Genomic DNA, 24,550 nt, shown 5'->3' with positions numbered 1-24,550 from the left:
AAACTTTTTAAAAATCTTCTTTACTTGTTGAAGTTGCAGTATTTATACTACTTGTCAGTGACTGACTTTTATTTGTGCTCACTGTGTGTTATTTTAGAGATGAAGAACACCTCTCATACTTTAGAACCTATTGTTAACACAAAACAACTTGGTGCTCAGGCAAAGAAGGCCAAATGGCATTTAGGTAAGTTTTAATCTAGGTTCTGTTTTCAAACTTAAACACAGGTCAATTAGATTAACTCACACTTCTTTTATCTGTACTGTCTACACAATCAGTGTTGTGATAAATGACAGGCATTCAAAGTTAATATCAGTCTTGGTCAATCTTGTTAACTTGAACACTGTTTGTTCTTGCAGGAATCCGATCACAAAGTAAACCTCTAGACATCATGCATGAAGTTTACCGAGCCATGAAAACTTTAGACTATGTAAGACTTAGAAATCTGTAATCTTCCTTTGAATTGTCAAAATCTTAAAGTTTCTTTATACAGCATTAATGTTGACTAGCTATTAGTGTATGATTCTCGTCATCAAGGTTTATGAGAAGAGGGTATTTATTCCTTTGCTCTTGTATGAATTGTATCTTATAAACTTTTGTATGGATCTTGTCATATAAACTTTTCTGTTCTTTATTTGAAAGGAATGGAAGATTGTGAACCCATACCACGTACGAGTCAGAAGAAAGAACCCTGTTACTGGAAGACACGTAAGTCACCAAATACTACATGAATTTTACTTTATCTGTCAGTAATTGACTAACTCTGAATCTGACCCTGTAATAGTAAGTGAAGAGAGCAAAACCATACCATGTTTTTACTGTATCTAAGCAGTGAATGAATAAATAGAAAAAATGTCATGTGTTTACAAAACAAGACTATCCTAGAGTTTCTACTTTGTCATAAGATGACATATTTTCTATACATATAACTCATCAATGCCAAAAGCTAGGAGTCAGAAATTGTTATAAAATTCACAAGGATCTGTATATTGAGATAACTCACTCCCTTTGTTATATAGACATTTCCACTTTTCCAACTGTCATTGATGTCCCTGGAATACCCAACAAACAAGACAATGATTCCTTATATTTACATTAATTTTATATGTGAAATAAAAGTGTTAAAATAAATTTTAAAAATGATGTCTCATGGATATTAAAATACAGGAGACATTCCATGTTAATTTCCATTGTCCTCGCCCTCTGACAACAGACACAAAGACAGCCTAGAGAGAGTGATATGCATTTTAGACATTTGACTTTTCATTTGGTGAAATTTACATTGAGTTGTTATTTTTGAAAAATCAACTCGCCTAACTTTCAAAGAGTTATCACAGAGAAACCAATTGGAAATGTAAATATATAGACGTAACCCTCTCTCTTTGACACAGTCTAAAATGAGTCTACAGCTGTACCAGGTTGACCAGAAGAGTTACCTACTGGACTTTAAGAGCCTGTCTAACGTGGAGATCCATGAGTCAATGTCTTCGTCCTCGTCCGTCGAGTCCACTCGTATGCCGATGTCACCTCCCTCTTCCTGCTCTGATCTTGGTGAGTTGTCTCCCTTCTCAAAGACCATAGTTTCCTTGTTCTCTTGTTACCAAAAATGTTGATAGTTTTTTGTTCTGATCTTGGTGAGTTATCTCCTTTCTCTGATTTTCTGTTGATTAGATGCAGAAGATTTCTTTTTTTTCCAATGATCATTGTTTCAAATTCAGAATGTAGCAATGTTTCTTGAATTTTGATCTCAGCTTGAAATATGTAATTTTTTTCATTTATAAAAATAGTTTGGTTTGATTTCCAACTCTTTCAAAATCAATCCTAAATTTATTTTAGATCCAAAAAAGTCACTGATCATAATGATTTATACATTTCATACATTTTTGTTACATTTTGCAACCTTTGTGATTCTATCTAAACAGTACACTTTAACATGAGACATGGAACATTTGCTCAACTCATTCATGATAACTACGTAAAGTCAAAATTTAAATGCATACCGGTAATTTCCACAGTAAATTGTCTTTATTTTTGTTTTGCCAGCATTTTTTACTGATACAGGTATATTAGCAATATGAAATTTAATCTGTGCTGTCTTTTGACATTGAAGTAAAAATGTTTATTGATTAAGATGAGGTTGTCTTATTCTATGCAGTATCATAAGTGTTCACTTTTACATAAATTCCATATGTATCCGGCATTTTTATATCCAAAATATGAATTTACCTCAAGAACTTACCCTTCTCCGTTAGGCCAGAATTTGAATTTTTTTTGTCATTTAAATGCCTTGCCTTTCCCTTTTATTAATAAGCTAGGATTTACAGAAATGCCTCTTAGATACTTCTGATGAATCTACAGTACATAGTTGGTGTATTTTCAACCTCAATATCAAATTTGAAAATAGACAGAAAATAATATTACAATTAATCATCATTATATAAAAAAAACTATCAACATCACTAAATGTTTCCAGGGTATTGCCAACACAAGATTATATTGCTGAACGAGAAAACTAATATGTTGTCATGTTTGTTTGTTGTTTAACATCCCTCTCGAGAATTTTTCACCTGTACGGGAGACGGTGTCATGTAATAGATTATATGTTGTCATGTAATATTGAGTGTATGGTTCTATGATTTCAGATCCGGCCACTGATACAGTCTTGTTAATGCCTGGTAAGTGATTATTTTACTTATGAAATAATTCAATGAGAATCACACATAATGATCCTTTGTTGCTTGTGAGATGTGTTGCCTTGTTTAGCTCAAGAGATTCAGGCAAATCTGTCTTATTGCCTTGTTTAGCTCAAGAGATTCAGGCAAATCTGTCTTATTGCCTTGTTTAGCTCAAGAGATTCAGGCAAATCTGTCTTGTTGCCTTGTTTAGCTCAAGAGATTCAGGCAAATCTGTCTTGTTGCCTTGTTTAGCTCAAGAGATTCAGGCAAATCTGTCTTGTTGCCTTGTTTAGCTCAAGAGATTCAGGCAAATCTGTCTTATTGCCTTGTTTAGCTCAAGAGATTCAGGCAAATCTGTCTATTTGCCTTGTTTAGCTCAAGAGATTCAGGCAAATCTGTCTTATTGCCTTGTTTAGCTCAAGAGATTCAGGCAAATCTGTCTTGTTGCCTTGTTTAGCTCAAGAGATTCAGGCAAATCTGTCTTGTTGCCTTGTTTAGCTCAAGAGATTCAGGCAAATCTGTCTTATTCCATGGTAAGTAATGAGCTAAACTTACACAGGAAATAAGTTATCTTCTTATTGTGTGGTAAATAATTTCTGTTCTCCTAAACAATTCTAAAGACGTATTCTGTACATTATTATATTCATGAATGTATATATCTCCACACTTGTATTGTCTATCCTTCCAAATCTATACAGTCACAAAAAATACAATAAATATGCCATTTCAGATATATTTCATTTCTTATAATGAAACTTGTATAGATTGTCCAATGGCCATATCTGTTAAAAGTACATAATTATAACTCTAAATTCGTCTTGCACATTTTTTTTCCATTGTGTCTTTGAAAATCCTGTTGAAATGCACATTTGAGTTGCTTTTGATGTTTTTTTAACTTTTAATTTTTTTTTATTTATCACAATGCAGTTACTTGTCTGTATATGTCAGAAATTTTGACACAGATAATCATATACATGTATCTATTGATGTCAATAGGAGAGACTGTTTTCTACAGAGTGACTGACTGGCGGTGTGATTGCTTTTATCTTGTTTTAAGCCTCGAATTTCAGCCTCAGTAAATGTGTGTTTTACTTCACGTTCTTCATTCTTTAGATCCAGCAGCATCTGAAGCTCAAGTTATCAATAATCATGGTAACGGCTGTGATTTGTTTCCATGTAGATTGTCCACCTGACTTAGTGTTTTTGTTTTGTTTACCAGATTTAATGTTGTGATGTTGAAACAATACTCAGATTTCAGCATACTGCATGATATTGCATCAGAATTTGTATTTACACACTGAAAGATAACTTTAAGTACATGTTCTTAATTTTACATGAAAAGGTATAGATTAAAAAAAATAAATAAAAAGTCTGTTTGTTGAAGGTACATATATGTACATTATGAATATGAACAACAAGTACCAAGTATGTGGATAAGGACAGATGTATGTTAATTAAATATTATTTAATGTAAAGAAATTTTAACGTGCTGTAACTTGGTTAGAGGCAAAGTATAGGTGGGTAAAGATAAAAAAAAAACAACTTATTAGCTCTACTGGTCAGAGACCAGAAGAGCTTATGCGATAGTAAGGTGTCCATCGTCTGTTCGTCTGTCTGTCCGTCTGTCTGTAAACAATTTTTCAAAATGCTACTCTGCCTACAGTTTTGGTCTGATTTCTATATAATTTGGCACACAATTAGACTACACTAAGATACATAAATAAGTGCATCGGTTTTTGATTTCGATGAACGGTGTTGCCATGGTTACTAAAAATAGAAAATTCTATAAAATTTCTTTAAAATGCTACTCCTCCTACAGTTTTTGTCTGATTTCAATATAACTTGGCACACAAGTAGACTACACTAAGATACATAATTTAGTGCATCGGTTTTTGATTTCGATGAACGGTGTTGCCATGGTTACTAAAAATAGAAATTTCTGTAAAATTCCTTTAAAACGCTACTCCTCCTAGTTTTGGTCTGATTTCTATATAATTTGGCACACAAGTAGACTACACTAAGATACATAATTTAATGTATCGGTTTTTGATTTTGATGAACAGTGTTGCCATTTGCCATGGTTACTAAAAATAGAAATTTCCATAAAATTCCTTTAAAATGCTACTCCTCCTACAGTTTTTGTTTGATTTCAATATAACTTGGCACACAAGTAGACTACACTAAGATACGTAATTTAGTGCATCGGTTTTTGATTTCGATGAACGGTGTTGCCATGGTTACTAAAAATAGAAATTTCTGTAAAATTCCTTTAAAACGCTAGTCCTCCTACGGTTTTGGTCTGATTTCAGTATAACTTGGCACACAAGTAGACTACACTACGATACATAATAGTGTGCATCTGTTTTTGATTTCGGTGAACGGTGTTGCCATGGTTACTAAAAATAGAAATTTCTGTAAAATTCCTTTAAAACGCTACTCCTCCAACAGTTTTGGTCTGATTTCAGTATAACTTGGCACACAAGTTATTGATATATAATCAATAACGATACATAATAGTGTGTATCGGTTTTTGATTTTGATGAACAGTGTTGCCATGGTTACTTTAAATAGAAATTTCTGTGAAATACTTTCAAAATGCTACTCCTCCAACAGTTTTGGTCTGATTTCAATATAATTTGGCACACAAGTAGACTACATTAAGATACATAATTCTATTTATTGCTGCATGTTGCAAAGTTTCAAATCCGAGTGCTACTTTTCTTTTGTTATATGTACAGACCAGTAGAGCTACAGTCTCATCAGAGACTTCTGGTTTTTTCAGGTGCACTCTTGAGACCAATAACCATTTTTTCTTAATAAAGATAAATAGATTATTTCTTTCTTATTTCCCAGGTGTATTCATAAACTTGCACAATGGTTTTAATCTGAGAAGAATGTTTGGGTGTGTTCAGATCACTGAGTGCCTTATCCTACTCTTTAACATTCCCTAACATCGTGTAAACTTGATTTCAGACATAGGTTGATCTTTTTAGCTTGTTGTTTGTTGTTACTATGACAGTATACTTATTTATCTGAGAGTATATACTCTAGAGAAATTGTTGTTATATAAAATGTCCTGTATATTGTTAGTGCTACTGGTGATAGACCAGACAAGCATCTGTATTAGTAGTGTCCAATCTGTCTGTTTGTCCATCTGTTTGTCTCTTTATAAACTTTTTTTTAATGCAAAAGTCTTGGACTGATTTTAATAAAACAAATTATTGTAGTCTACATAGGGTTATATTTTTGTGCATCAGCTTTCGTAGAGCTACAGTCTTGCCAGACACTTCTGGTATGCTCACTTTAATTTATTCTCCCCTTCTCTCTCTAAAAGAAAGGACATAAATTTACTGAATTAGCTTGTTATTTTAATTTTTTCTGGCTTGTTGATGTGTTTCAATCTACTTTTTTTGTTTTGTTTAGAGTCCTCGACCAGTGAAAGTTTAGCTAGTATCCTAGGTATTGAGTGTACACATTTATCTTGGATTTTCTCACTATTAATATTTTCATTTTCTATTGCTGTGGAGCATTCTTCATCATTAACAATCCTGATCATCTGCCCTTCAAAGAATTAACTGTAATAAAAAAGGCCAGGAAAATGCTTGCAGTATGGAACTGGGAAATATGCACTTCAGTTTTTATATGCCTTTTTGATGTCAACAATTAATAGTGACACTAGTATCATCAGATATGCCTTGTAATGAGTATTCTACAACATAGTCTTTAAAATTAAATGGTAACAGTGCAAATCCCTATTTTGTCATCAATTCTCAATCATCATCAATTTTTTTTTCTTCTGAATTTTTAAAAAATTATTTATTGTAGCACTTAGGCAAATGTTACATCGCTTGACCTGAATATACATGTATATAATCAAAGATTCTAATTAAAAATCACATTCTAGAACAGATTGCTTTAATATTTACAGTTACATGTATCTTGCAGACGAGAAGCTTTATCATTCATAACATACTTGTATATATAAATACATACATTATAATTCTCAATAGTTATAAATAACTGAAGCTATGGCAGGCCTAGCGGGCTTGATTAATACTCTGTATTCATTTCTACTATTCTGCTTTACTCCAAGCCTAGCAGGGACAATGCTTTGAGCCAGCATGACTATGGTTCCATAAGACACTTTTTGTCATTGTTACTAATTAGAACTTTAATGATTTTTAGATGAGAAGATGGACATAGATGAGGACCAGCCTAAGCAACACCAGACTCTGGAGTTTTTTGAAATGTGTGCAAGTCTTATTACAACACTGGCCAGATAGAAGATTATACAAAGATCACTGAAAGATTCAGCACCTACAGGAGTTGTACACCAAAGTATAGAGAATCACTGTACCAGTATATAAAGTCCATTGTCTATGTGCTTTATTCTGATATTAACTCATTCCTTCTACTCTGTATATCTTGTCAGTGTTGCAAGCACAACAGCAATGTTAATGTTACTAGTGTGCAATATGTGATAGATTTCAACCAAACTATGTTATGCCATTTGTCTTATATTGCCAGTGGGTGTTAATATCAGTAGCTAAGAATTTTCAGTGTTTACGATTTTGTAGATGAATGTCTGGTAATTGTCTTGGAACAATATGTAGAAAAGGGTGTCTGTGATAAAGTTCTCTGTGTTGTCTGTATTAAGTTTATTTTTGTCTTTGTTTACTGGACAACTGAATGCATTTAAAATGTGGATCATTTGTTGCTGTAGTAATCATTTGGATTGAGATACACATGTACCTGTTTGGGGTAAGATTAGGAATGAGTGACACAGACTGTTTCAGGGTTGTCACTGGTATTATGTTTTCTGCCAGATTATTTCCTCAAAACTGAACATAATGGTGACTAGTGCTTTGGATGGTGTCTGGAGAATGTTGTATTATGATTACCATTACTTGTACTTCCATGGAATTTAATTGATAATTTGATGTTTTATCATTCATGTATTTGACATTTATTTACTAGTTATCTTCTGATTTGAGAGAGTAATAAGGACTGTTTATGTTGAAGCTTTATTTTGTGTTATATTTTGCTCAGCTCTTTTTTTCTATGTAGAGCAACAGAGAATGACTAAATCTTCTAAATATGTTTATTGAAAACTTGAAACATTTATTACAATGACATTGGGCCCTTTAACTACTGCTGTATTCATGTAATGAGAAATTGGATGAAATTGCGGCATGCATTATTATATTGTATCTGTTTGAACCCATATTATTGGATCTTATAAAATATTAAACACATGTACATAAAGGGAGAATGACCCCCTGCTCATGAGACAAATGACAATCTTCTAACAAAAGACTGAGATCTAAAAAGAAATAGAAACCAGTTGTAGTAAACCATTTTGTCAGTTTTACAGTTATCTCTCTTTGCAGATTTATCTCTTTTTCTGGAAAGTCATTTGTTCTTAATCAGACTTTTTCTTTTTTTGTCCTGGGAGCAGGAAGATTTTGTATGAGTAATGCTTTTCCTGGCAGCTGAATTCCACCTCGGTTTTCTGAGTTTGGGTCTGCCCACAGGCAGCTAGGTTTTGTAAATATTTACAGCTTTGACGATATGTATTGTAGAATTGAGAGAGGACATTAGTAAAAGAGGGTTTAATAAGCACTGATTCTCTATGGTACTTCTATAAGAGATAAGTTCTCATTCAGAAAAATGAAATATTTTATGAATCAAATGTCAATGTTTGTTTTCAAAATATTACTATTAAATGATTCTGGAGAGATTAATTTCAATTATATGGTTGCTGCAAATGTCTGTTGAATATATTGTTAATCATAATATTCAGAGGTATAGTTCTTCATAAAGTCATTTCAATAACAAATGCTTTAGTTCCTAGTCTGGAACATTTTATGCTACCAATACGTTCTGCTAAGATTAAGTTTGTTACCAATGAATGTAAACTTATCTTTGACTGTGCTTAACATTAATTGTATGAGTTTTTTTTTTTTGTTTATTTGATTATGCTTGCTGTTTACATTACCCCTGAATGACTGTTAGTTATCATACAATATTGTTAATACTGTCACAGAGGCCAAACCTGATGATGTTCCTGCTGTCCATGCTGTCATGGAAACCAGACTTCAGAGAGTTTGATCCCTGTCTTTAATAGGGCTGAGGTTTCTGTTGTGAATGTTTATATTATAATGGTTCATATTACATAAAATAAAGTCATTCTCCAAACTTACTAAGTGTGTGTGACTTTGTTTTTGACTACAAGAATAGATCAAAAAAAGAAGGGAAAAAACAGCAATAATAATTCTTCTATCTGCACATTGAATACAAACTGCATAATTTTAGATGACTTAAGATATGTTTTGAGCCCTTAACAAGAATTTTGATTCAAACATCCAGGCTCCAAGTGAAGGTACAGCTAAGCTGATTCATACTGATTCAAAATTGGGGATTTAAGTTTCAAACATTCAGGCTTTATGTTACATGCAGTTAAGCTAAATTTAATGTTGAAATTACTTCATATCTTCAAAATTGGGGAATGGCTGATCATATGAACAATGTAGAGATAGCTTATACTTGCATGTATGTACTATATCGAGATCTGATAAAATTTTTGTCCATATCTGACGTAAACATTCTTGTTCAATTCCTCTAGGTCCAATGGGAATTTGGCCAACTTGACATACTGAAGTATTTGTAGGTGAAGGAGTTCAAGGATGCTCCAGGGAAGAAATATGTGTAATTACTGTTTAGAAACATTGCAAATAGTGTTGGTGATTTTAAAATCGTTACAAGTATCCATTTAAAAAAAATTGTTTAAAATTTCCTTGTAGATTCATTTTCTTTAGACGAGGTTAATTGGGGGAATGGACTGCATTCATAACAGTTGAAAGTTCTATAGAAGTTAATGTTCATGGGGAAAAAATTTTTTGTCAATTTCGAAAGCTGGCTGCTGGGGCAGGGATGGTATGTGTTAGCACAAAATGAATCGCATGTATAGGAAAATTCTTTGGATTAATTGTAGAATGGTAATGGTTTAATCTGCAAGAATCCTGTGAATGTAAATTAATAAGTATGTCCATTTTTGACTCCTAACACCCCCCTCCCTCCCCCCGCCAAATGATAATAAATTATTAATTAGAATAAGTACAAATCGACAAATAATTTGGGGGGTTTTTTTGAAAGGATAACAAATTGTCATAATGTTTCAAATGTCAGTTTGTCATATTTATGACAGTCTTTGAGAGTTTCATAAAGGACATTAATTTAAAACTATATAATTATGTTGAACTGGGAATCTAATTTTTAAAAGACTTTTACATGTCTGGAATTTGATCTCAGCAATGGAACAGCCATTTTATTTTCTTCAGTGATATTCTTTAAGAAGTACAATTATTTTTAATCAACTTGCTCATACTTTTCCGGAATATAGATATCCAACCATACTGAGTTTGTGAATAGAATTTCCAAATAGCAAACAAACATGGCCGCGTACAGTAAGTTGACGGCTAGAAATTCAGCCGTCGCTACAGCTGGTTTAGCGGCCGCTTACTTTGCATACAGAAATTACCTGGCAAAGAAAAGAAAAAGGTATATGATTTTATTTTGTCAAATTATATTTTTGACTGAAAATGACATACAACTCAATGTAAAGCATGCACGCATTCCGAGTCTAAAGGTTAACTTTTGAAGTTCAAATTTCGGGACAGGATTTCTACTGCTGTATTTCGCAGAGAAGTAAAAAAGAACTGCTCAAATATTTCTTTTACATTCATTTGACAATAAAGCCTTTATAGAAAAGGGTATACGGTTATCTGGTTTCAATTCCGCAAATTTATTTTATTGCATCAAGTGCATCCTGTCTAACGTTGAAACCAGCTGTACATCACTCATCAAATCCCTCCTTGACTTTTTAAAAAACTTTAAAATCAATATTTAATGTAACCTTTCCTGAAACTTGGGAACGACTTTACTGGTCCCCAGAGAAACACGCTTAAATATATAGATAGAACTTACTATCATTTTATACTGTCCTACGAACCCGGTTTAACGATAGAATTCGTTCCGTGTATTGGCAATGTAGCAAAATAAACACGGGCAATAACTTGAACTCAGTGCATTTACTATGATCAATCCAGTTAGTTCCGAATGTCAACATGGCGTGTAAATTTGAAGCGAGAAAAACGTTGAGAAGAGTTGAATTTTCGTCTTTATGTGGATTATTTTTTAGGTTAAAAGGCATACACAATCTCAAAAAGGTTTGTTATGATTAATTTGGTAGTTATTTTCAGTGCAAATCCTTTATACTTCAAAATCATTTCGGAGCAGATCCGCTTTGATTTGCTACATTGCAAGTAAGTGGGACGTATTGTAACTGTGGTGAGGGCTTGTTCCGAGACACAGTTAGATTATTCTAACTATAAAATATAGTGTTGCCGTAGGCGACTTCAATATATATGAGATCGGGTGAGCGATTGAAAAAAAATAAAAAAGTATGAGGTTTTATAATAATTAGTCTTTTGACCCCAAAATTGAATTCTACGGTTAAAAGTTTAGTTTAAAACATCGTTTTAAACGAAGTTTTTAACCTCATTCTCTGAAAAAAGTAATAAATATTGTTTATTCAGTGAAAAGGAGACAAAAAATAATTGTTAACGAAGCGCGTATTGCTGTTTCTTTCGTACTTAGCCATTTCTTTCATGTTTCGTTGAAACCAACGAGATGTCTTCGAAGCTGAATAAAGACTTGCAAATACAGATACAACTGAATTTCTTAATTAAACTAAATAAAAAGAACAAGACACTAACCCTAATCTCTCGGATGGTATGGGAGGACTAACCCAAATCTCCCAGGCGGATGCTAGACTAACCCATGTGCAAGGACTAACCCTAATCTCTCTGATGGATGCGAGACTAACCCTAATCAGTCGAAAACTTATGCAAGGACTAACCCTAATCTTTCAGGTGGGTGCAAGACGAACCCTAACCAGTTGAAAAATGTGAAAAACCAACCCTAATCAGTTGAGTGATGTAAATCTTGCATCATACTAGTGCAATGTGCGCGCGGATCTGGGGACCGGTAAAGTAAAGCCTACCCAAAACTTGTCATCAATAATCTTAAAGATGTATCCTGGGGTACAAAATTAGCATTAGACAGGTTGGGACCAATCTTCCAAACAAGTTATTTATATGACCAGACGAGCTAGAAGTAAATACCCCATACGTAGGGCTGGGCAATAATACTGATATTCCGCTATATTGAGGTATGTTGACAAAAAAATATCATATTGCAATACATTTTTGTAATATTGATATACTGACAAAATGCTTGGACTCGGGAATTCTATCATAAAATATAAAGGAAAGTTGTCAGAAGGTTTGCGATCATGTCAAACAGTAAGACAAAACCTGTTGTATGGGTGTATTTACAGGGATTCTCTACTGCCCCATGTAGGAGGGTTTGTCCTGAGACATAGTTAGAATATTCTAAGTAAAGTAGCATCTGAAAAAAGGCTCAGAACAATCACCAATACAGATTTTAACATAACAATACCCAGTGTTTGAAACTCACCATAAAATTAGCTAGACATGCAGGCCTGACTGCTAGTAAAGTTATCAGTCCTGCTAGTAAAGTTATCAGTCCTGTCAAAGATCTACTAGCCTGAGAAAATAATTCATTGTCTTTTATAAATTTATTTTTAGTGATTGTGTGACTGATACCTTCTTCCTCTTGGATTGTTTAAACTTTGCTACTGGTACTATTAATAAGTTTGAGAGACTCAGGGATATGTCAAATATAAGATATTAGTTATTGAAAATTTTAACACGTTGAGCTGGGCATCGGTGCAAATATATTCACCTCTGCAAAATTTGTGCATCATGGGTGATCTGGCACACACTTATTTCAAACAATGCAATACCAGATAGTTCAGGGGCTGACAGATTTTTAGAGGTATTTACCCTTGGGGGAAATTATTATGCAAGATTCACTTGCCCCTACCAAAATTTTACTGGCCATCTCAATTTCCATTCAGTATCTAAAGTTGTCATTCCAGCTTCGCTCTCACACTTCTGTCAATGCTTGTTATACAAGATTCTTGGAAAATTTGTAAATGATTAAAAGTTGTATTAATAATCGTTTTTAATTATATTTCTTATCGGAAAACATAATGTATTTTAATTTATTATGTCACCTTATTAGGATTTTTTGATAAAGTTTTTAATTTTTTCTATGCAAAATAATTCCCTAAAAACTGAGCAAATAAATCGTTTTTAGGGATGAGAGATTTAATATAAATGATAAATTATCATTTTTATCAATAATGATAGTAATTAATTTCTATTTTAATTTCATGTTTTCACTGTTCAAAACTGTTTAAAACTTGTACAAGAATCTTGTACAACAAATGTTGACAAGAGGTGTTGGGAGCATAGTGGAAGACAACTCTGGATAGAGAATGCTCAATTTCATAATTACAATGAACATGATGATTGACTTACTACCAGTTCCTAAACACAGCCATGTTTTTTTTCACAAAAAATTTATACAAACTGTCTTGTCCTATTTCCCAGTCACTCTTGATACTTGATCAGTGCACAATACATGTATATTCAAATCTCAGGCTTGTTTTCTCAGAATCATAATTGTAATATTTCCGTAAAGTTTGTGAGAGCTTTCCATAAACTCACTGTGACTGCAGAATTTACAGATGTTTTGTGTAAAGGTCCCAGGTAGCTGTTACATGTTTATCTTTATTTGCATGTTTTATTAATTACCGGTATTTCTAAATAAAATGTAAATCTGTGTATTTTCTTGTAGAACTCCAAAAGAAGAAATCAAAGTAGTGATACATGAGGTACTATTTACATCACATACTATGAACAGCTGTTATACTAGTGTAGACTGACAGTAATTATCTGTTATTAAATTGTACAAGCCTGAAATATTTGTAATTCTAGTCTAGTATACTGCATATTTCTCTCAATAAATATTTTAACAAAGTCAATGTACCAAATAATAAAGAGGTTATAACCAATCTGTAGTAACTTATTTTACATTAGAGAAAGGAATTTTCTCTACATATATAATTTATTTTGAATTTTATCCTTCTCAGTTCTCAGTTAGGCCAAAAAAAATAATAGTCTTGTTTCCTGCTACCAGCCTGAAAAAAATAGGGTCGGTAGGTAGGAAAATTATTTTATTTTATATTTTTATTTTTTTTCGGACAGCATTTTTTGGATATGAACTAATACAAGATAAAATTAAACATGTCACAGGTCAATATTGTCTTTTAAAATTGAACTCCATGTCTTTTTATGCACAACTCAAGTGGTATTTTATGAAAGTCAATATTTAAAACAAGAATTTCATGAAATGCTTGTTTTGTGCTAACACGAAAACTGATTACGGTGACAGAACGATGAAATTCCGGAAATTCTCAATTTTTTTTCTTCCAAAACTTAAAAAAAACTTTAGGGTCGGGTGCAAAAAAATAGGGTAGGTTGGGTAGCAGGAAACAAGACTATTATTTTTTTTGGCCTTATCTTTTGATATATCTGTGTAAATCAGTGGTAGAATTAAACACTACGAATGTATTGCATTATACATTTGCTTCCTCAGCCACTCTATACACTTCCTTAGTGAGGTTGGTTTACATCTGATTCTATTATTTCTTTTAATTCTAGTCTGGGTCAACTAAAAAAGAACGGGCCGCAGTAGATGCTGTTTTCTTCAAGTAAGTACCACAATGTTTAGTATGAGTCAGTGTCTAGCTGACCTGTTTAACAAACCTTATAATAATAAAACTTATAATAATCCTATGTTATAATAAGACTTATAATAATCCTTAGTTATAACAAGCCTATAATGATCCTATGTTATTGTAGGAGGCTGCTGAACATCCTGAAAATTCTTATTCCTGGCTGGTTTGTTTCAGAGGTATGTGGAAAAAAACATTAGAACTGCTTATTAAACTATGGACAACCATTTACAGAATCAGTCAATCAACCAAACAGTGTATAAATATATTCCTGTATTTTTATGCCCCCGGATCAAAAGATTCTGGGGGTATATTATTTTTGTCCTGTCTGTCTGTTTGTCTGTCTGTCTTTTGTCAACTTTAACCTTACCCATAACTTTTGATTGGTCGGAGCTATGACTTTCATATTTCACATGTGTATTCCTTGTGACAAGACCTTTCTTTGGGTACCATCATATTTGACCTTTTGACCTTGACCTTGGAGTTTGACCCACTTTTGCAAAATTTTATGAGACTTTAACCGTCGCCATAACTTCTGAACAGTTGGTACTTGAGGTTTCAAACTTCACATGTGTATTCTTTGTGACAAGGCCTTCCTTTGGATACCAGCAACTTAGACCTTTTGACCTTGACCTTGGAGTTTGACCTACTTTTGAAAAACTTAAACCTTGGCCATAACTTATGAACAGTTGGTGCTTGGGGTTTCAAACTTCACATGTGTATTCCTTGTGACAAGACCTTCCTCTTGATATCAAACTCTTTGACCTTGACCTAGGAGTTTGACCTACTTTTGAAAAACTTTAACCTTGGCCATAACTTTTGAACAGTTGGTGCTTGGGGTTTCAAACTTCACATGTGTATTCCTTTTGACAAGCCCTTCCTCTTAATATCAAACTCTTTGACCTTGACCTAGGAGTTTGACCTACTTTTACTTTAACCTTGGCCATAACTTTTGAATGGTTGATGCTAGGGCTTTCATACTTCCATACATGGTATCTGTTACTGGTAGCTGTCTCTCTATAAATGTATTGCTGTAATTTGTAGACATGGTATCTGTTACTGCTAGCCTCCATCTATAAATGTATTGTTGTAAATTGTAGACATGGTATCTATTACTGGTAGCTATCTCTCTATAAATGTATTGCTGTAATTTGTAGACATGGTATCTGTTACTGGTAGCTGTCTCTCTATAAATGTATTGCTGTAATTTGTAGACATGGTATCTGTTACTGGTAGCTGTCTATAAATGTATTACTGTAATTTGTAGACATGGTATCTATTGCTGGTAGCTGTCTCTCTATAAATGTATTACTGTAATTTGTAGACATGGTATATATTACTGGTAGCTGTCCCTTTATAAATGTATTGCTGTAATTTGTAGACATGGTATCTGTTACTGGTAGCTGCCTCTCTATAAAAGTATTGCTGTAATTTGTGGACATGGTATTTGTTACTGGTAGCTGTCACTCTATAAATGTATTGTTGTAATTTGTAGACATGGTATCTGTTACTGGGCTGTCTCTCTATAAATGTATTACTGTAATTTGTAGACATGGTATCTGTTATTGGTAGCTGCCTCGCTTATCAGCAGGACCTATGCAGATGTGTGGATGATACAAAATGGTACAGCCATAGAAAGGTAGAGGATTCGATAGCTTTATTAATTGTTGTGGATATTTCTCAGTTCACCAAAAGGAAAAAAAGTAGAAAAAAAATTGTAAAGTATGAAAGTTTAACATTTGTACATAACCGTTGATTAAACATTTGATTTGTTTACAGTGCAATCATTGGTCGGGATATGTCATTATTTAAAGTCCATTTATTCAAGTTCATATATGCCATGCCAGCAGTAAGTATCCTTTTGTGTCTTTCTTAAAGATTATTTTGTCAGGAAATCAATTAGGAATAACCATTTAACCTCTGTATAAGGCTTTTTAGGAACCCTTAGATGAAGGCCTAAGCCATTCTGATCAAGTTCGTCTCTTAGACTTTTTAGCTCACCTGAGCCAAAGGCTGAAGTAAGTTTTTCTTATAAAATTTGTCTGTTGTCTGTCGGCATTGTCATTGTTGTAAACTTTTAACAATTTCATCTTTCCTCCAGAACCACTGGGCCAATTTCAACCAACCTTGCCAAAGAGCGTTCTTGGGTGAAGGAGATTCAAAGTATTACAAATGAAGAGCCATGCCTTCTTCCAAGGGGAGATAATTATGAATTAGTGAAAATTTTTTGGGCATCTTTTAAAAATCTTCTCAACAACCACTGGGTCAAAAAAAGCTAAATCTTGTATGAAAGCTTCACCCTTTAGAGTTAATTCAAGTTCGTTCAAATCGCACCTCCTGGGGTAGAGTGGGACCACATCAGGGGATCAAAGTTTTACATAGAAATATATAAGTAAGGGTATATATAGGAAAAAATCATTAAAAATCTCAAGAAGAGACCAACCAGGATTAATAGTCATAGATGGAAGCATCTTCAGATAGTATAGAAGAGCCATGGGAGTTAGGGTTGGACAGAAAATAGATTCAAATTTTACATAATGCATGTGTACAGGAAAAAAATCCTTTCTAGAAAAACAGGGCCATGTTGATCATATTGATACTGAAGCATCCCAATGTTGTTTGGTTTAAATTTTTTTATTAAATCATTGCTCTCTTAGGGCTAGATTTTGGTTCAAAATATGGAGTCAAATTTTTTTTATGAAATTAAAGGGGGAAATCAAAAGAAAAAAATCAGTTGATGAAGAACAGCAGGGTCAAAGTGACTCAGGTGAGCATTGTGACCCATGGGCCTACGCATGTTTGGTAAGGGGTTCAAATTGTACAAATGGAGGGTCACACACTTTTTCCAGGGAAGATAATAAAGAAAATATGGCAAAGTCATTTAAAAATCTTTTTCTTAAGATCAATTGGACCAGAAAAGTCAAAACTAAATCTTTTGTACTAGTGTGTTTGAGGTTTGCTCAAGACATGGCCACTGGGACTAGACTGTTGCTGCAAAAGTTTGTCAAAGTTTTAAAAAAGGAGAAGGGGAATATAATTTATATGTATATATTTATTTTGTTGATGGTTATACATGTATTTTGTAATATGTATTTTATTTTCAATTTCAGATCTCTATCATAAACAATTGTTTAAAGGTTTGTGCTTTTCAAGTACTTAGAGATTTTATTGTAATTGAAGAGAGCTGAATTTTTTCTTAGATAATTGCTGAATTATAAAGTCATTGGATAGCAGTAAAGCTGCTTGGTTATAAATGTGCATGTATATTTTGTCATACCCTTAGTTTTTCCCTGCTTTCACTGAGAGTGGGGGATATTAATTCCAGTGTGTTTGTGTCCATCTTGCTGCCTGTCTGTGAAACACTTTCATTTCTGTATGATATTTCAAAAAGCCTTTTGGCTTTTGCAATGAAATTTGATATCTCTTCTCCCTATGACCTAAAGAAGACCCCTATTAAATTAAGATCAGTAGGTCAAAGTTCAAGGTCAGAAATTCATACAACACAAAAGTTGTGTCCAGATGATAATTTTAGTTTTTATTGAGCTTTTTTCAATGAAAATTTATAACTATCAATAATTAAAAGAAAACCTTTTTGATTTTGAGGTCAAAAGGTCAAAGGCAAGGTCAAATTCATACAATGCAAAAAATGGTTTGTGTCAGAGGTTTGTTATTTATGTTGAAATTACATTATTGATATTTCAGTATGGATTAAATGAACTGAAACTGAAGTTCCGTATCAGACTCACAAAGCACCTGTATGATAGATACCTAAGGTAATTCTGTGTCTATGTTGTTGGATTGAGAGAGTATCTATGAATTATCTAGTTCTTCTGTGCTGAGATTGGTGTTGTCTTCCTTGCAGGGGCTTTACTTACTATAAAATGAGTAACCTGGATAACCGGATCGCCAATGCTGATCAGCTGTTAACTCAGGATGTGGACAAATTTTGTGACTCAGTGGCTGAGCTGTACTCAAATCTCAGCAAGGTTAGACTCTTATTTTATTGATTTACAGAATGTTAGAAATTTTTTTAGCCACTTTGACTTTCATGAAGGTTTCATTAACTTTTTTTCAGCCTCTTTTAGATGTAGTTCTGTACACAGCCAAATTAACAGGAAGTATAGGAGCTCAGGTATGTCTTCATAATGTATATCAATAAGATTCCAGCTGAGTTTTTGCCTTTTAGTGTGTTTTTTTGCTCTTATCCATTGTGATCATGCTTTCCACAGGGCTTATTTAACATTTACGGTAGTAAATGTGCCATAAGAAACTCCCAAAAAATTCTTTGGGTAAAAACAGATGATATCCTTTTCTTATGATTACTTGCATTTATCTTTACCATACTAGTGAATAATGAATCTGCATCCAACTGCAGTAGGAAATAAAGATAATTAGACCTTTGATTTCTAAAAGCATTGGTTATTTGATCACGGTATGTAATTTGATGATCATACTATTAAATCTATTTTATTTCAGGGACCAGCTGTCATGCTTGGATATCTAGTTATATCTGGTCTTATACTAACGAGGTAAGTAAATGAAGGTTACATGTGTGTACAATTTATTTTGTAGTGTATGTTGTGTTCAAGCCTTGGAACAAATTAAATCTTTAATTTTAATACAGAGTTCGACGACCAATAGGAAAATTGACCGTTCAGGAACAGAAGCTTGAGGGAGAGTACAGATATGTCAACTCAAGACTCATCACTAACAGGTAATTAGTTAACTGATCACTAACAGGTAATTAGTTAACTGATCACTAACAGTAATTAGTTAACTGGTCAGAGAGAGTACAGATATGTCAACTCAAGATTCATCACTAACAGGTAATAAGTTAACTGATAACCTACTGTGGCTGTAGTGATCTATTGTGACAAGATACAAAATAAAAGTGCAAACTATGCTTAAAATCGGTAACATTTAGAAAATTATCAATATGGGAAAGAGCAAATACTCAAAGTAATTAGGGGATTTAGGGCCCCGCAAGGATTTGCGGGTGCCCTATAGTAATCTGTCTGTCTGTCTGTCCATCTGTCTAGCTGTCTGTCTGTCTGTCTGTCTGTCCATCTGTCATTCTTCCGTCCACAAATTTTCTGTTTTTTTCTAATAACTTTTTTTAGGGTTGACCAATTAAGTTCAAATATGGTATGTTGGTTGAATAGGCAGTTAGACATATTTTAATGCTAAGTTTGGTTCTCAATGTCATCCGGTTTGGAGCTGGGGTGGTGGGGTGTATTCCTTAACTTTATATAAGAGTGAATGGGCAAAGAGAGATATCTGCTGAAAATGTTCCTATTGTAAACTATGAAAGGCTGCAATGAGTCTCTTGGGATTAATTAACTTTCCTCTTGAAGAAAATCCAAAGCATTTATCTTTATCTGCCACATTGATATTAATTAACACCTCTGTCTGCAAATGAAGTTTGTTTTGAAGTTAAGGTCAGTTCTGAATGCTGTTTACATTCTCTGAAATGTGGATTTAAATAATGTTCATACTTTATTTTGGTAAAATACACAATGAGTTATTATTTAATTGAATTCTAAAAACAAGATATAGATAAAGATATCTTTTTTATAATTATTTTTTTTTCTTTTTTCTGCCTTATGTAAATTCAAGCATACTATTTATTTTAACAGGTATTCAGATAATAACCTCATTCTGTCATTGCTGAAAAAGTTCTTATTGTAAACTTAGAAGAAAAGGTTGAGAGAGCAGTATAATTAATCCTGTGGGTTTGATTATCTTGCTGGTTTGCAAAATATTTTAGAGGGTTATCTTTCTGTCACTTTAAGATTAATTAACACCTTTGTCTGCAACTGATATTTGTTTTGGAGTTAAGGTCAAGCCTGGGTGATATTTGCATTCACTGAAGGCTGGCATTTTAGAAAACACATGCTTCATTCATTTTTAAATATACATTTAATTGAGTTATTATAGATATGATGTTTTTTACTGCCTTATGTAAATACAAGGACACTATTTACAGATTGTTGGATATTTAGCAGTTGCTGTTGCTTATTCTTTATATATTTTGAAATTTTTTGGAATCAAGTAAAATTCTCATCCCCTAATCTGCACCCTTATATTTCTAACCCTCGGCAGGGCCCTTGCTGACTGGTCAGATTTCTAGTTTTTTCTATTTCTAAAGGGTTTTGGCAATTGAAGTGTAATTCGTTATAAAAACATATGAGGCACATGTTGACTCATTAAAAAAAAATTATGGAAGCTAAATTACAGATATCTTGAACACCCAAATAACTTAAAGTTTTTTCAAGGTCTTATCAAATTCATGATAACAAGGTTTGACTGTATCAGTTGATCAAGTATTACACTAATCATTAACAGGTCTTCTGAAAAGTCTCATTGCTAATAGCAAATTAGTTGCCTAATGGCTTATCAGGATATCTATCATTGACAAGTTATTAGTTAATACACAAACTATCCTAACTAACAAATGATAAGATAATAAATTTACATGCTAGTTACAAGTTGATACATTTCTAACAGAACATAAAATATCACTTTTTTCATGACTTAACCAGTATTATTTTAAATCTCCTGAAATGCTTAAGGTATGTTTACAGTGTATAGCGATTACCTTATAATTTTCATTATTATACACATGTAATATACAGAATCTTTCAGCAACTATCTTTACCTTGAAAGAATTAGATCATTGTTTGATTTTAAGGTTATGTCAATTTTTTTTCTTTTAAGTGAAGAAATTGCTTTTTACCAGGGGAATCGTCGAGAACAAACCATAATACTAGCAACATTTAATAAACTAGTAAGTTGATTTGAGAAAATATGCACATCTGTTCATATATAAGGTAATTCTGTTCCAAATGTTAATATGTGTATGAATGTGAATGAATATGTAAATAAGCTTGTTTAAATATTTTGTGTTGTGGGTTTTTAGCTCTTCTGAGCCAAAGGCTCAAAGAGCTAATGCTATGGCCATTTGTACGGTGTGTGTAAACTTTTTAGAATATGGGCCATAACTCAAGAACCCCTTGGCCAATTATTGTCAAATTTGTCACAGGGTATCCTTGGCCCAAGGGCTCCCTTTTGTACTAAAACTAGGGTTGTGACCCTTCAACAAGGAGAGATAATTAGGAAAATAGAAACAAAAGTACTGGTTGCTAAAAAATCTTCTTCTCAAGAACCACTGGGCAGATTATCACCAAACTTATACAAAAGGATGAGGATATGTTGTAGATTAAAATTTGCACGGGATTTACCCTGGGGCAAAGGGCGTGGTCTCAAGGTCACTTCAAAGTTGACTAAAAACTACATTTTATTAAAATGTTGATATTTTGCTTACTATAAGGACTAGGATCATCAAATATTGTCAGTTGATGCATCTAAGGACCTCATATCATGTTGACTCAAAAGTAGGTCACGATGACCTACTTTTAAAATTTTACAGCCATTCTTTTTCAAAATGATTTAGAGGCATATTTTGAACAATTTAAGGCCTATGATCATCAAACTTTGTCAGTTGATGTATCTTGGGTCCTCGAAGTACATCAACTAAAAAGTAGGTCACCTTGACCTACTTTTTGAATTTTATGGCTTATCTTCTTTAAAACAATTAAAGGGGGAGAAAATAAGCACCGCCTTCAAATTTACCTGGTCTGTGAACCCCTGTCAATCAGATGAAACTGAGCCTGAGATTGGATACTGAAATTTGATTGACAATTTGTTACCAGCCTTTGTGTATATCTTGTATACCTTGGCTGGAAATTGTACCAATCATTGAACTAACATGTAGTCTTTTGATGTCTACCGTATATATAACATCGGGATAAAGAAGGAGCCAGAGCTGATATTTTATTTTTACTTTATGATTAAGAAATGAGCTATATATATAATCAGTCTGTCAAATAATTAAATAAATGAAAAGAAAAATCAGTCATATCTATTAACATTGTAATTAAGAAAGGGGGGGGGGGGAGGGGTCATTTCGAGATACAATCTATAATTGATTCAGTATATTATCAAAATTTACACGTACATCTACTTTACTTTTGAAATAGAAAATACCGAACTGCATTGGAAGCATCATGTAATTTCATAAAATAATAATTCCTTTTTATAATTATGAGATAGACATATTGTCCAAGTAAAAATTCATAAGACAAGAGTAATATTTCTTCGAGACATGGTGATGAAAGTTACGGTAAAATGACGAGTTTTAAAGAGAAATAAGCACTATTATAAAAGCAGTTTTTGCATTATTGTACATGTTATGTTTAGAATTAGTTTACGGATCCTGAAGAAGAAAAGCAGGAGAATGATTAAATTACCGATTCGTCAACCTGTCGAAAAAACAATGCCATGGCCATTTTTACGAAACATGCGTTATGGGGAAATCACGTAGAAATTATATTAAGAAATATTATTTATTATATATTTTATACAAAATTTAGCCTTCAATCTTCAAACAGGATTTTTAAGTTTAAGAGACATTCAGGACCGCGCTTTTTTTTTCTACTTTCGTTTTGTGAGAGAGACTATTTCCGTGTCGCCAGCTTACAACCCAGTATTTTGGAACATTTGAAATTTATTAACACACAAAATAATACTAAAATTGTCTTCTTTATTCAAACATGTTTTGAAAAAAAAGAATTGAACTATAGGAATCAGTCTACAACAAAAATTTATCATGTTTTATTTCATAAATTTAACGATGAACATTTCGATTTACCAACACGCGAAGTTTTACCAAGTCTTAGGAAAACATTTACAGGTAATATACATGTAACATCCTATAGGTAGGTATACACAATCCAGCCTGGTTCCCTCAGGGCTTCACAGCCACTTCAATTAAGCTCCACCCCACACCAAACTTACCTGAGGAAAACCGACCAGTTGAAAACCTCGGCCTTTAAGGGCATTAATTCGAATACCGAGAGGTTTAGAATCATTAAATCTTGCAAGATGATGCATCTTGGGGCCATAAAACATATTTATTAAAAAGTAGGTTACAGTGACCTACTTTTTGAACTGTGCAGGCATTGGATTTGAAAGTGTTTGAGGCATAATTTGGACATTTTAAGGCCTATGATCATAAAACTTTGTAAGTTGATGCATCTTGGGTCCTTAAAAAACGTCAATTGAAAAGTAGATCACCGTGACCTACTTTTCAATTTATATGACTATAATTGAATATTTCAGGTACTAATTGGCTTAGAATCATCAAACTTTGTAAGTTGATGCATCTTGGGTTTTCGGAGTAGGTCAACTGAAAAGTAGGTCACCATGACCTACTTTTGAAAATTTATGGCTTTAATTAAATATTTCAGGTACTAATTGGCTTAGAATCATCAAACTTTGTCAGTTGATGCATCTTGGGTCTTCTGAGTAGGTCGACTGAAAAGTAGGTCACCATGACCTACTTTTGAAAATTTATGGCTTTAATTAAATATTTCAGGTACTAATTGGCTAAGAATCATCAAACTTTGTCAGTTGATGCATCTTGGGTCCCTGGACTACAACAACTGAAAAGTAGGTCACCATGACCCACTTTTGAAAATTTATGGCTTTAATTAAATATTTCAAGTACTTATTGGCTTAGAATCATCAAACTTTGTCAGTTGATGCGTCTTGGGTCCTCAAAGTACAACAACTGAAAAGTAGGTCACCATGACCTACTTTTGAAAATTTATGGCTTTAATTAAATATTTCAAGTACTTATTGGCTTAGAATCATCAAACTTTGTCAGTTGATGCGTCTTGGGTCCTCGAAGTACAACAACTGAAAAGTAGGTCACCGTGACCTACTTTTGAAAATTTATGGTTATAAATTTAAAAAATATTTTAGGTGTTAATTGGCTTAGAATCATCAAATTGTTGATGGGTCCTCAGAGAATGACAAGTGATAAGTAGGTCACCTGACCAACTCTCAGGTACTAGTTGGCTTAGAATCATCTTGGGTTCTCAGAGTGTAAATTGGAATTTCAAGGGTTTATCTAAATATACAGGATACTTAGAGACTTCAAATAGAAGTGATAGGTTGTACAGTTTATCAGAAGAGCGATTCAAGGCCCTTGGGCCTCTTGTTTTTTTTTTTTTAAATTTTTATTTAAATATTATTTTGTTACCAGCTCTTCAAATGTAAAATTAATGATGTAATTGTGTTTTGTAG

The 24,550-nt window shown here is 33.1% G+C and overlaps 2 protein-coding genes across 16 annotated transcripts in view; both read left to right on the top strand.

Annotated features, from left to right (window-relative positions):
- LOC133199586 (5'-AMP-activated protein kinase catalytic subunit alpha-2-like) overlaps window positions 1-8,875 on the top strand; it is a 31,250-nt gene extending 22,375 nt beyond the window's left edge. For 9 of the 15 annotated variants that reach the window (XM_061335404.1, XM_061335403.1, XM_061335402.1 and 6 more), the window contains 8 exons: window positions 98-184; window positions 358-428; window positions 641-706; window positions 1,390-1,549; window positions 2,641-2,673; window positions 3,787-3,825; window positions 6,097-6,132; window positions 6,859-8,875. In XM_061335404.1, coding sequence (XP_061191388.1) covers window positions 98-184; window positions 358-428; window positions 641-706; window positions 1,390-1,549; window positions 2,641-2,673; window positions 3,787-3,825; window positions 6,097-6,132; window positions 6,859-6,956 — 590 coding nt within the window. In that variant the 3' untranslated portion in view covers window positions 6,957-8,875. The remainder of the gene's footprint in view (window positions 1-97; window positions 185-357; window positions 429-640; window positions 707-1,389; window positions 1,550-2,640; window positions 2,674-3,786; window positions 3,826-6,096; window positions 6,133-6,858) is intronic. The other 6 variants (XM_061335416.1, XM_061335413.1, XM_061335409.1 and 3 more) reach the window with 3 other exon arrangements.
- Window positions 8,876-10,108: 1,233 nt separating this feature from the next.
- Window positions 10,109-24,550, top strand: part of LOC133199581 (ATP-binding cassette sub-family D member 3-like) — a 36,860-nt gene continuing 22,418 nt past the window's right edge. Inside the window, exons 1-13 of the mRNA XM_061335398.1 lie at window positions 10,109-10,233; window positions 13,462-13,498; window positions 14,328-14,377; window positions 14,529-14,580; window positions 15,952-16,040; window positions 16,181-16,250; window positions 17,512-17,538; window positions 18,104-18,174; window positions 18,264-18,387; window positions 18,477-18,533; window positions 18,878-18,930; window positions 19,026-19,115; window positions 21,119-21,188. Of these exons, the coding sequence (XP_061191382.1) occupies window positions 10,127-10,233; window positions 13,462-13,498; window positions 14,328-14,377; window positions 14,529-14,580; window positions 15,952-16,040; window positions 16,181-16,250; window positions 17,512-17,538; window positions 18,104-18,174; window positions 18,264-18,387; window positions 18,477-18,533; window positions 18,878-18,930; window positions 19,026-19,115; window positions 21,119-21,188 (897 nt within the window). The 5' untranslated portion in view covers window positions 10,109-10,126. The remainder of the gene's footprint in view (window positions 10,234-13,461; window positions 13,499-14,327; window positions 14,378-14,528; window positions 14,581-15,951; window positions 16,041-16,180; window positions 16,251-17,511; window positions 17,539-18,103; window positions 18,175-18,263; window positions 18,388-18,476; window positions 18,534-18,877; window positions 18,931-19,025; window positions 19,116-21,118; window positions 21,189-24,550) is intronic.

Source organism: Saccostrea echinata, unplaced genomic scaffold (genome assembly GCF_033153115.1).
Source record: "Saccostrea echinata isolate AGI-Se365-2 ecotype Australia unplaced genomic scaffold, CSIRO_AGI_Sech_v1 ptg000034l, whole genome shotgun sequence".
In the NCBI taxonomy this organism is placed as follows: Eukaryota; Metazoa; Mollusca; class Bivalvia; order Ostreida; family Ostreidae; genus Saccostrea; species Saccostrea echinata.
The sequence above is the reverse complement of the archived record's forward strand: the minus strand, read 5'-3'. Positions and strand labels throughout refer to the sequence as shown.